We start from the raw sequence: 13740 nt of genomic DNA on the forward strand, positions 1-13740 counted from the left end.
CTTTACAGATGTAGATGGAGAACTGTGGGTGGACGGATCATGCCTGAAGCTACCAGATGGTACGACTTCAGCAGCGTATGCAATTACCACACTGCAAACAATAGTGGAGACAGCACGCATACCGCAGAAATCAGCTCAAGCAGCGGAACTGATAGCATTAACACGAGCATGTGAGCTCAGTGCAGGATTGTGTGTGAATGTTTATACAGATAGCCGCTATGCCTTCGGAGTAGCGCACGATTTCGGCCTACTCTGGAAGGAGAGAGGGTTTCTAACGTCACATGGAGCGCAGATAATGTACGGGGAGTTAGTTCACAACCTTTTGACTGCATTAACATATCCAAAGAAGATTGCTATAATTAAATGTAGTGCCCATAAGAAGGTGGTTGATAAAGTTGGAGAAGGGAATGCTTTGGCAGACCGGGTGGCACGAGAGACTGCGATGCAGCCTGGTGCTACTGCAATGTATGTTGTGAAGTCACAGGCAGAAAGATGGCACGATGCTAGGAGAGAAGTGCTGGAAATACAGAGGACCGCTTCCGATAAGGAACGGGAGCAATGGTCCAACGATGGAGAATTAGATGATGAAGGGTGTTGGAGAAATAAGCAGATGGATAAATGGAAGTTACCCACAGCCTTCGTACAACCTATGGTTCAGATGGCACATGGACTAGCGCATGTCGGAGCTTCCGCAATTGTTAAATGACTCACACAAGTTTGGGAGCATCCGGAGATCGCTAGTACGGCAAAGAGAGTAGTGCAGACCTGCATGATTTGCCTGAGGTATAACCCGGGAAAGGGTACCCGAACTCCAGCAGGAGGATTTGCGACACCTACTGCACCCTTTGAGGTTTTGCAGATGGATTACATCCAGCTTGAGCGCTGTAACAATCTGAAGTATGTTTAGTAGTGATTTGTGCCTTCAGCAAATGGGTTGAGGCATACCCTACGAAAGACAATACTGCAATGACTACAGCCAAGATGCTATTGAAGGAGTTCTTCCCTCGATATGGTGTTTGCAGATTGTTGTGGAGTGATAACGGACCTCATTTTATAGCAGACGTTATCAAGTATGTCCTGAAGGGCCTAGGCATTACCCAGAAGTTCCATGCAGTATTTCACCCTCAGTCTGCGGGATTGGTTGAGAAGTATAACGGTACTCTGAAGCTTAAGATCGCTAAGATCCAAGCTTCGACTTCTTTGACTTGGCCAGACGCTTTGCCGCTGGCATTATTGTCAATTAGATCGATACCGCATTCTCGGACCGGTCTCACACCTTACGAGATCGTGTTTGGACGCCCAATGAATATTTGAGGTCCACCAAAACCCAAGTCACTGTATGATGTATCTTGTGTAATGATGAATGATTATCTGGCACAGCTAACGGATAATTTGGTTTCTATTCATCAACAGGTTCGAGAGGCGCTCCCTGATCGGTCCACAGGTGAAGGTCATAATCTCCGACCTGGAGATCAGGTTATGCTGAAAGTCTTCGAAAGGACGAACAGTCTGGAGCCGAGATGGGTTGGTCCTGAGCAAGTCTTGCTCGCAACGAGGACAGCTGTGCGGGTTTCCAATCGGAAGAACTGGATCCACTCCTTGCTATGTCGCAAAGTGCCGCCTGGATTGGTGGAGCCTGCTGTGTTGACCGACCATCGAGAAATCCTGACTGCGGAGAAAGGCCGTGCTGTGGAACCGAACGACACTGAGGAGCTCTTCCCGGACCAAGCGATTCCTGGAGGAAGAAGATATCACCTCAGACCAAGGAAGTGATTGCTGTATCCAAAGTTGTCAGAACGGCCCTTAGGTTAGTGAAACGGAGAGCCAATGAGGCAAGGGGGGGGATCAGCCCTGCATTAGTGTACTGACACCCGTCTTGGCCCGCTGGTGAAGAAATCAACGGCTGCCTAAGGGGATGAGTTCTGACAACCTTTTAGTTTCAGGAAGATATTGACTTCTTACTACAAGATGGAGAAGAAGAAGATTCTTTGTGCGACAAGCTTTATTATCATTGTGGCTATTGTTGGTATAACCACATGGTTTGTTGAGGATGTGACTCCTGCCCGTGAGTTGCTTGTTTTGACCACCCCAGTGCCTGAGGAGCACTACTTTTATACCCTTCCGTATCAGGAATTGAAGCATCGTCAGTCTTATTTGAATAACACTTTCATCCAGATGTTGCATCATACCCATGTTGCTACAAATGCTACGAACTGTTGGATATGTGGTATGATGCCAGCACATCAGAAGAAAGGAGGAACGCCATTCATACCTCTTCCCTTTTCTCATAATGGCTCTTGTAGAGCATGGTACACTTTGCTTTTTGCCACACGGAAACCTACAGTGGGACGATTACTCTTTAGACTTAATAGGGAATGTCATCAAGATAAAGATGGTTATCCACAAGCGAATGGGACAATATGGGAATGGGAAGAGTATCGACCAGGCAATGAATCGATCCCCTACATTTTCACGAACACTAGAGACACTGTAGGGAAAGAACAATTTGTGATTCAAGTGGCACAAGCTCAAGCGGACCTGTGTGTCCAGAGTGTGGGTTATATTCCTGTTGGTGTTAGTGACTGTATCATTATCCTGAATATTGGTGGGTTGAATAATAGTACTTTCTTAGCATCCCATAACACATACTTTGTATGTGGGAATAAGGGTTATTATCGTTTGCCAGCCGGCTGGTCCGGAGTATGTTATGTAGCATTCCTATTACCTCCTGTATTCTTGGCACCTGCATCTTATCATAAAGATTTGAAGTTGTTGAATAATGTGACTGTAAATAGGTATAAACGTACTCTATCTATTGATGATGTTGATCAAACTGATACTAGCTTGCAGCAGTATATTGATTTTAACTTAGGATTGTTTTTCTTTGTTGGAGCTGCCCTAAATAGTAGGAAGGTTCGAAGGTTAACGAGAGTTGTAGAGGCTGTAACGAATCAAACCGCTGCTGATCTTGGGAATCTTACGGAAGAATTACAAATTACTAGAATTGTTGCATTACAGAATCGTATGGTATTAGATGTTATGTTAGCTAACCGAGGTGGAGCATGTAAAATTATCGGGAGTAGTTGTTGTGTGTTTATTCCTGACCACACGCCATCAGTTTATAATGCTATCAATAAATTGCATAAAATTGCAGCCGAAATCCATACAGAAAATGGCACTTGGACCTTTTCTGGATGGTTTTGGGCATTGATCACTACATGGGGGTGGAAAGTTTTGACTGGTCTCTGTATTATTGTAGCAATTTTGTTTTCTTGTTGCATTTGTGTCCAATGTGGTCCTTTACTCTGTTCCCTATGTGTGTCATTCTGTATTCCTGATAAGAAAGCTACTGCCAATGTCACCTATCAGAAACATTTAACTAAAGAAGTAGAAGAGATGATGAAAATTGACATATATGATGATTATCCTAATAAACCGAATGTCTTCAGTAAATGCTGAAAGGGTCGTCTGTTGAAAATTGAAACAGCGATATGATTAAGCATTCACTAAAGACATGAATTCCCCTTCCTTGGACCAAGTTTCTCTCCTTAGGTTGACTAATGTCTGGACTCCATTTTGTATTGTCGTGTCTCCACGTGCTCAGCACGAGAAGAGTCCTATCTTCGTATCAGTTGCTCTCATAATCTGCCCAGTAACAGTCTATAAATAGCTCCTTTGTCCGTCTGGCGCATGCCCAGACTTGACCACATCTGTTATCAGTTAGTCCTTGCTTGACCATGTTTTCGCGGGCTTAAGGAGTGTGTTAACTCCGCCCACATATTGATTCTGTATCGAAAATGTCCATAAAAGGTAACATTCTTTGCTTCATGTTGTATCCACCCACTTATGAGCCCCTCTGTTGTGTATAAAAGGGGACCGTGTACGCAAGTTCTGTGTGCTACTCTATGCAATACTGAAGAGTGTTGTATAGGTTGTAGGACCACCCTTAAGGGTTAATAAACTCTGTCTTTGTATTTTGCAGTTTCCGTGCCAACTTCCTTCTAGCTTTTGTTACAGGAGAGCGAACCCTTGTATTCTGCGGGCCTAGCTGGGGCCTGTATTCATCAACAAGCCAATGAAAAATATGGGCAGAGAGTGGGCGGAGCTTCTAATCCCTAATTCAACACTGCATGGCTGCCCAAGCTCGGCCTAAAAACGTCACTACACATGCTACAAAGCTCAAACACACATCAGGAATTCCCACATACTGTGAACCTCATAGCACGTGTCACCAATTCACACTACAAACTTCACGAGGCACACGCAGTACAAACCTCAAATACTACACCAAGAACTCCAGGACAAACTCACACCTGTACCACAAACTCTATGAACTTCACTGCAAACACAATGCAACCTCACAAAAAAACGCACAACCAACTCCACTGCTAATACACGTGAGATCACTAACTTCACAGCACACACCAGGAACGTCAACACACACTGGGAAATAAATCTTACACCGCCAGCTCAAGATTCTATAAAAGATCTACACTGAATGTCACAGTATAAAGTAAGATGGCCACTTTCAGACACCATCCCGCACAACGCACTCGTCAGACATCCCGGAGACAATCGCACATAATAGCTGGACGCAGATCACAAGCAACTGGTCAGCAGTAGAAAAGGGGCTCACTCATACTCAGGGACTGCTATGAGCCCTGACTCAACCAATACCACACAAGCCATCAGATATGCTGGAGTCAATCAGTTATTACAAAGTCTACTGAGTACTTTGTAACAGGAGCAACCAGGAGGCTCACTCACGCTCGCAAAAACTGAGTGTCTGACACCCTTTGATCTCAACAGCACACTTCAAATCCAGTCACACTCACCACATGTTCTGGAGTGAATCATATGTTGCAAAGTCCGCAAAGTAAGGTCAGTCTAGGACTGACTACACAAACTCAGCCCCGCACAACGATCGCAAGCAGTCAATACACAAGAACAACCCAGTCAGCATTGTGAGCAGACTCAGTATACATTCAAAGGCACCACATAGTCAAGCAGATCACAAAATCACTCACGATACACTCTTGGCCGCACCACGCACTCAACCACACACATAAGTCAATCTCAGAACACTCACAACCACACATTGAACTCACCCAAAGCACACTCACAACATACTCAACAACACATTAAAATTAACTACAGCACCCTCACAACCACACCATGTACTCAACCACACATTGAACTCAACCACTGAACACTCACAACCACACCATCTACTCAACCACACATTGAACTCAACCACTGAACACTCACAACCACTTCACATACTCAACCACATATTGAACTCAGCCACAGTACACTCACAACCACATCACATGGAAACACCACACGGAGCCCCTTCAGGGAGCCCCCTTTTGCTTTACGGGTACTGGATATCTGCGAGATATGGGAGACAAAGGGACCCCTCTTTTACTCTGCAGTGGGGCCATCGTTTTGAGTCTACAGCACTGACCACATGGGCTATGAGCCAGTGGCGGGTCGCAGAGGGAGTGCTGTGGGCAGTGGGAGGGGGCGGGTGAGGGGCAGGGTGGGGCGGTAGTGGAGTTGGACATATGACGGCCAACTCGGCGATGCAGCGAGCGCAAGGTAAATAGTTTTATTTATTTGTTTACTTACTTTACTCCTGGCCGTCGTATGTCAGACTCCACTCTGCCCCTCCCCTGCCCCCCCCGCCGTGCAGCACTCCCTCTGCGAGTCGCCACTGTATGAAGCGCCACATGAAAGAAGTACACGGAGTAGCTGCTTGCTTGACAATTCAAAAAGTACTTTGGGTCTTGCAAGAACTAGAACAGCGCTATAATTACATACACAATAAAAAAGCATTTGCAATGCAATAGGTCTTGAATTTGCGAGAGTTTAAGCTATTGGTATTGTAAAAGACAGTACCTTTTATTTATATGTTTTGATAATTAACACATAAATAAAAGGCATTGTCATTTACAATGCCAATGGCTCAAACTCTTGTAAATGAGAGGCCTATTTCACTTCAAAGAAACGGCCCCCATTGTACCGGCTGCTTGGAAAGTGAAAGCCCGCATGGCGCACTGAATGTTTCAGGAAAGCATGTCCTGCCTGCAGTAGGAGAAACTCATTACAGAAACTAGAGCTTACAGACTAAATAAAACATACCGTGTAACTACAGTATTAAAAGGGCCAGTTCTCATGGGAGGCTACAAATGAAGACAGGATGGTACTGAGGAGGGACTAACAAGCCTATTAACGAATCAGAAGCCAGCATTTACATAGGACAATGACACAAGCCAACGAAAAATATGGGCGGAGAGTCAAGTCCATACTCAAATACAGCATGCCGCGCAGGCTCGACCTAAACAAAATGCAATGCAATGCAACACAATACGTGCAATCTAATACTGACCCACACCCTGCGATGCAAGAACATACCACAAAGTAAGTCAACCACACATGACACACTCAGCCTGGCTGCACACCCATTGCCGGAATTAGCTGCCCCCAGCATTACCATGGTCTACATGTTTTATGTTCTAGCCCCTCCCCCCAGACTCCTCATGCCCCCCCCCCCACCCGTGGCTTATGGCCCGCAGGTCCTCCTTCCCCAAAAGCCGCCCTTCTCCCATCATTCCTGCCCCTTGCCCCTTGGTGCTTCTGGTCGCTGCTGCCCTCTGCCCTGACCCCTGCAGTGGCATCTGCGGGGGGAGGCCGAGAGAGGGGGCTGCTTTGGGCGGTTCTGCTCCATCCCCCCTAAACTCCTGAAGACGCAATGTCGTTCTTGCGACCCTTACCCTAGGTCCTGGGCATCGCAAGAAGAGAGTGAATGAGGTGGTCAGTTTGGGTGGGTACTTCTCGATGCCGCCCCTGACCCCTCCGTGCGCCCTGACCTCATACCCTCCTTCTGGGGTCAAAAGCGCTGTGGGAAGAGATTGGTGACCGGGGCTCCTTGGACCTGTACCCTGTTGCCCCCATGCCCTTCTCACTGGGTCAGGGGCATCTGCGGTAAGAGGTTGAGGGTGGTGGTTCTCTTGGACCTGCGCTGCTCCATGATGCCCCCTGTGCCCCATGCGACCCCATGCCCCGCCTCCTCCCCTGTGCACCTGCGGAAATAGGTGTAAGGTGGTGGGTCTCCATGCCTCTTGTGCCCTCATGTGACCCCACAGCCCATGTATCCTCACGTGACCCCAAGCCCCGGGCCCTCCTCGCGTTCTGCGCACTTGCGGGAAGAGGTGGAGGGTGGTGGCCCTACATGCCCCCCTGTAACCCCATGCCCGGGCTTCTGTGTCCTCATGTGGTCCCACGTTCACGTGTCCACCTCACCTGGGTCCTCCCTGTACCCTCATGTGACTCCTCGCCCCCAGTCCCCGTGCCCCCCTCACCTGGGTCCTGGGAACGTGCGGGAAGAGGTTGAGGGTGGTGGGTCTCTATAGCCCTGTGACCCCACGCCCCTGTGCCCTCATGTGACCCCACGCCCCCGGCCTCCGTGTCCCCCTCACCTGGGTCCTGGGCACCCGTGGGAAGAGTTTGAGGGTGGTGAGTCTCTATTCCCCTGTGAACCCACGGCCCAGGCCCCTGTGCCCTCATGTGACCCCCACGCCCCTGTACCCTCATGTGACCCCACGCCCCCCAGCCTCCGTGTCCCCATCCCCTGGGTCCTGGGCACCTGCGGGAAGAGGTTGAGGGTGATGGGTCTCTATACCCCTGTGACCCCACGCCCCTGTGCCCTCATGTGACCCCCCGCCCCGGCCCCCGTGCCCTCCTCACCTGGGTCCTGGGCACCTGCGGGAAGAGGTTGAGGGTGGTGGGTCTCTTGGGCCGGTACTGCTCCATGACGCGCGGCTCGGTGCGTGGCTCCGGGGGCTCCTCGAGGGGCTCCTCCCCGGCGTCGATGAGGTCCAGCTCCAGCATCTCGGCCTGGATCCGGCCCGCCGCACTCCCCGCCGCCCGCGGGGGCTCCGCCATCATGTGCGCCTGGGGAGAGAGGGCAGCGGTCAGCACAAGAGGATCCGAGCATTACAGGGCGGGGCAGAGGCGTACAACGTGACATGGGAGGCGGTGGAGAGAGGGAGGGGGCAGTGGACAGGACCAGAGGCACACAGCCTCACAGGGAGGGGGGCACAGGCTGGCACCAGAGGGGAGGGGCAGTGGACAGTACCAGAGGCACACAGCATCACAGGGAGGGGGGCACAGCCTGACACCAGAGGAGATGGGGCAGTGGACAGTACCAGAAACACACAGCATCACAGGGAGGGGGGCACAGCCTGGCATTAAAGAAGAGGGGGAGTGGACAGTACCAGAAACACACAGCATCACAGGGAGGGGGTCACAGCCTGGCACCAGAGGGGGAGTGGACAGTACCATAAACACACAGCATCACAGGGAGGGGGTCACAGCCTGGCACCAGAGGGGGAGTGGACAGTACCATAAACACACAGCATCACAGGGAGGGGGTCACAGCCTGGCACCAGAGGGGGAGGGGCAGTGGACAGTACCAGAAACACACAGCATCACAGGGAGGGGGCACAGCCTGGCACCAGAGGGGGAGCGGCAGTGGACAGTACCAGAAACACACAGTATCACAGGGAGGGGGTCACAGCCTGGCACCAGAGGAGGAGGGGCAATGAACAGTACCAGAGGCACACAGCATCACAGGGGGGCACAACCTGGCACCAGAGGGGGAGGGGGAGGGGCAGTGGACAGTACCAGAAACACACAGCATCACAGGGAGGGGGGCACAGCCTGGCACCAGAGGAGATGAGGCAGTGGACAGTACCAGAAACACACAGCATCACAGGGAGGGGGGCACAGCCTGGCACCAGAGGGGGAGGGGCAGTGGAGAGGACCAGAGGCACACAGCATCACATGGGGGCAAAACCTGGCACCAGAGGAGGAGGGGCAGTGGACAGTACCAGAGGCACACAGCATCACAGGGGGGCACAGCCTGGCACCAGAGGAGGAGGGGCAGTGGGCAGTACCAGAGGCACACAGCATCACAGGGGGGCACAACCTGGCACCAGAGGAGGAGGGGCAGTGAACAGTACCAGAGGCACACAGCTTCACAGGGGGGCAAACCCTGGCACCAGAGGAGGAGAGGCAGTGGACAGTACCAGAGGCACACAGCATCACAGGGGGGCACAGCCTGGCACCAGAGGAGGAGGGGCAGTGGGCAGTACCAGAGGCACACATCATCACAGGGAGGGGGTCACAGCCTGGCACCAGAGGAGGAGGGGCAGTGGACAGCACCAGAACCACACATCATCACAGGGAGGGGGGCACAGCCTGGCACAAGAGGGGCGGTGGACCGCACCAGATACACACAGCATCATTTGGAGGGGGGACATCCTGGCATCAGGGGGAAAGGGGCAGTGGACAGTACCAGAAGCACCCATCATCACAGGGAGGGGGCACAGTCTGACACCAGAGGAGGAGGGGGCAGTTGACAGTACCAGAGACACACAGCATCACAGGTGGGCACAGCCTGGCAGCAGAGGGGGAGGGGCAGTGAACAGTACCAGAAACACACATCATCACAGGGAGGGGGGCACATCCTGGCATCAGAGGAGAGGCAGTGAACAGCACCAGAAACACATAGCATCACAGGGAGGTGGGGGGCACAGCCTGGCTTCAGAGGGAGAGGGGGCAGTGGAAAGTACCAGAGGCACACATCATCACAGGGGGTGTCACAGCCTGGCATCAGATGAGGGGGAAGGGTGGGGGCACAGCCTGACACCAGGGGGGAGAGGCAGTGGAAAGCACCAGAAACACAGATCATCATAGGGGGGGGGGCACATCCTGATATCAGAGGAGGAGGGGGAGTGGACAGCACCAGAAACACACATCATCACAGGTGGGCACAGCCTGGCACCAGAGGGGGCAGGGGAGAGGACAGTACCAGAAACACACATCATTACAGGGAGGGGCCACAGCCTGACACCAGAGGAGGAGGGGGCAGTTGACAGTACCAGAAACACACAGCAGCATCACAGGTGGGCACAGCCTAACATCAGAGGAGGAGGGGCAGGGGGCAGCACCAGAGCCACACAACATCACAGGGAGAGGGCTCAGCCTGGCATCACAGGAGGAGGGGCAGTGGACAGTACTAGAAACACAAAGCATCACAGAGAGGTGGAGGGGCACAGTCTGGTCTCCAAGGAGGAGGGGCAGAGGACAGTACCAGATTCATACATCATCACAGGGAGGGGGCACAGTCTGGCACCAGAGGGGGAGGGGCAGTGGACAGTACCAGAGGCACACATCATCACAGGTGAGCACAGCCTGGCACCAGAGGGGGTGGGGGAGTGGACAGTACCAGAAACACACAGCATCACAGGGAGGGGGCACAGCTTGGCTTCAGAGGGAGAGGGGGCAGTGGACTGGACCAGAGACACACATCATCACAGGGAGGGGGCACAGCATGGCACCAGAGGAGGAGGGGCAGTGGACAGTACCAGAGGCACACATCATCAGAGGGAGGGGGCAGAGCCTGGCATCAAAGGAGGGGGAAGGAGGGTGGCACAGCCTGGCACAAGAGGGACAGTGGACAGCACCAGAAACACACAGCATCATATGGAGGGGGGGGGGGGACATCCTGGCATCAGGGGCAGTGGACAGTACCATAAGCACACATCATCACAGGGAGGGGGCAGAGCCTGACACCAGAGGAGGAGGGGGCAGTTGACAGTACCAGAAACACAGAGCATCACAGGTGGGCACAGCCTGGCAGCAGAGGGGGAGTGGCAGTGGACAGTACCAGAGGCACACATCATCACAGGGAGAGGGGCACAGCCTGGCATCAAATAAGAGGGGGAGTGGACAGTACCAGAAAAACACAGCATCGCAGGAAGGGGGGCACAGCCTGGCATCAGAGGAGAGGGAAGGGGGAGCACAGCCTGACACCAGGGGGGAGAGGCAGTGGACAGCACCAGAAACACACATCATCAAAGGAAGGGGGCACAGGCTGGCAGCAGAGGGGGGGAGTGGACAACAGCAGAAATACACAGCATCACAGGGAGGGGGGCACCTCCTGGCATCAGAGGAGGAGAGGCAGTGGACAGCACCAGAAACACATAGCATCACAGGGAGGTGGGTGGCACAGCCTGGCTTCAGAGGGAGGGGGCCAGTGGAAAGTACCAGAGGTACACATCATCACATGGGGTGTCACAGCTTGACATCAGAGGAGGAGGGGCAGTGGACAGTACCAGAGCCACACAGCATCATAGGGAGGGGTCTCAGCCTGGCATCAAAGGAGGAGGGACAGTGGACAGTATTAGAAACACACAGCATCACAGAGAGGTGGGGGGGGGGGCACAGTCTGGTATCCAAGGAGGAGGGGCAGAGGACAGTACCAGATACATACAGCATCACAGGGAGGGGGCACAGCCTGGCTTCAGAAGGAGAGGGGGCAGTGGACAGTACCAGAAACACACAGCATCATATGGAGGGTGCACAGCCTGGTATCATAGTAGGAGGGGCAGTGGGTAGTATCAGATCACCACAGAATCATGGGGGGGGGTGAGCACAGTCTAGCATTCGAGGATGAGAGGCAGTGGACAGACGCAACGCCACACAGCATCAAGGGGAGGGGGGGGGCTACAGCCTGGCATCAGAGGAGGGGGCAGTGGACAGTACCAGAGTCATACAGCATAACATGGAGGGACAGCCCACATGGTGGCATGGGGGGGGGCATTGGACAATACCAGAGGCACACAGCATCACAGAGAGGGACAGCCTGGCATCAGGGGAAGGAGGGGTGGGGTGGTGATGATTCACTCAGCATTAACCCGGTGGAGGGGGAGGGGGAGGGGGGATGGTCACAATGCATGACATCATCTGGGAGTCATACTGGATGGAATCGGGGAGGGGCTGTTTCACGCAGCACTGTAGGAGGAAGCGATACAAAGTGACATCAGATGGGGGGTGCAGTGCACTGCATGACATGGGGAGAGTCACAGTACATTACACCGGGGTGGGGGCAGAAGCACTGGATGGCATGAACTTCGAATAACACTTTATGGAATGAAGGGGGGGGGGGTATTGCCAAGGGCGCAACTAGACCCGAACTTCAAGGGGGGGGGGGGGCTAACACTCCCAGTCAGGGCTGTCCCTAGCACTGGTCGCACACTGTGCAACAGTCTTTTTTTGCGCCCCTCCCCCATTTCCTCCTTCTCCATAAATTCCCTCACTACCACTCACCAACAATGCCCCTCATCTCTCTATAGCACCTTTCTGACAAACATTACATTTTTTTTAGCGCTACTCAGTAGTTTACTCACACTCAGTTCTCTGACCTGCATGGAACATGTTATTTGTAGCAGGCACATTACCCTCTGCGCAGTGTGGGTGGCAGGAGTGCCCATGTGAGTGCACGGTGAGCGATGCAAGAGTGTGAGAGGAGGGTAAGAGGAGTGATTGCAGGGTGAGTGATGTGACCATGTGAATTTGGGTGCCGATTGTAGGAGAGTAGGGTCTGCTATCCTATGGTCACCCCAAATTTTTGCTTTTTGCTTCACTGGTTTTTGACATATTGAGGCTGTGGGCCTGCCAATCAGACCCCCAGCCTGCTGTTCTCTCTACTAAATTACAACTATGCACCCTAGGTGCATAACCAATTGGAAGTGGATCACCCTGTCAGCCCCTGTACCAGTGTACACTAGGTACCCAGGGCATTGGTGTACCCAAGGCCTGCCAGGGGCTGCAGCATGTATTATGCCACCCCAGGCTTGGCCTAACAATCTGACACAACTGGCTGATCACTCAGCTGGGGTAAGTTGGTGTAATCACCTCTTACTTAGGTGTAGTATACCTATACCTAACCTTAAATGGGACACCTGGTAACCTATGAGTCACTCCTATGGCAGGCCTTAACAATCCTGAAGGCAGAGTGCTTGGTTCCATGTGAGATGGTGCTCTGGCATGAGCTGAGCCTGTCTGCAGTGGTCGGAACAACTTCCTTCTACTGTTTCCAGATATCGTCATACCATATACTCTTAAGTGCATTATGAACCTCGCGGTTAAATGCTATCTTTGGTTTGGCTTTATCAAAACATGTCGAGTAAGGTGTCATACGAATTGGAATACTAACCCCTCGCCAATTCTGGCGACGGGGTTAGCATTCCACCCTTCTAGAGGGACACGACATGTACAGTACCTGAAACCCGGGTAAAATCAGACATAGCCTCAGCTCCACAAAATGGATGCTGCCACCACAGACACAAGTCTGCCCTCCTGCTGCTGGGAGTCCTTCCAGCTTGGGAGGTGTGGACAAAGGGTTTCCTGCCAGGGGAGGTGCGTGCACCACCCCAGACAGGATTTTGTGTATTGGTCAGGTAGGGCTTGAAAGAAACCAGACATGCCTGTGGCTCACAAGGAGCCTCGGTGCATATGCCAGTTCAAACCGGTCCTGGGGCACACCAGTCCCGGGCCTGGGGCGAGCTGGACAAAGGATTGGGGGTGTAACCACCCCCCTTCCTGGTCCCACCCATAGGGAGGGACCTAGCAGGTAGTCCGGCCCCTAGAATCCGCTTAAAGGTAGGAGCTGTGTCCTAAGACTTCAGACATCCTGGAATCAACTTAAAACTAAGAAGAAGACGGGAACTTCGACGCTCTGCTGCACAGAGGACTGAAGCCAATCTCCCCTGTGGTCAGGGAGTGACCACCTTGCTAACGCAAGCACCATCCAGCGAATCAACGTCTGCTTTGCCGCCGCCTCCCGCCGGAGCCCGAGCCCAGAGACTGACAAGACCTGGACCTCCAGAC

At 52.7% G+C, this 13740-nt stretch overlaps 1 protein-coding gene across 4 annotated transcripts in view; it reads right to left on the reverse strand.

Moving 5' to 3' along the window:
• The window catches only part of MAPK8IP1 (mitogen-activated protein kinase 8 interacting protein 1), a 529695-nt gene that overhangs the window by 189042 nt on the left and 326913 nt on the right, over positions 1–13740 (reverse strand). For all 4 annotated transcript variants that reach the window (XM_085646705.1, XM_085646706.1, XM_085646708.1 and 1 more), the window contains one exon: positions 7750–7956. In XM_085646705.1, coding sequence (XP_085502831.1) covers positions 7750–7956 — 207 coding nt within the window. The remainder of the gene's footprint in view (positions 1–7749; positions 7957–13740) is intronic.

This window comes from Triturus cristatus, chromosome 3_1 (genome assembly GCF_964204655.1).
Source record: "Triturus cristatus chromosome 3_1, aTriCri1.1, whole genome shotgun sequence".
In the NCBI taxonomy this organism is placed as follows: Eukaryota; Metazoa; Chordata; class Amphibia; order Caudata; family Salamandridae; genus Triturus; species Triturus cristatus.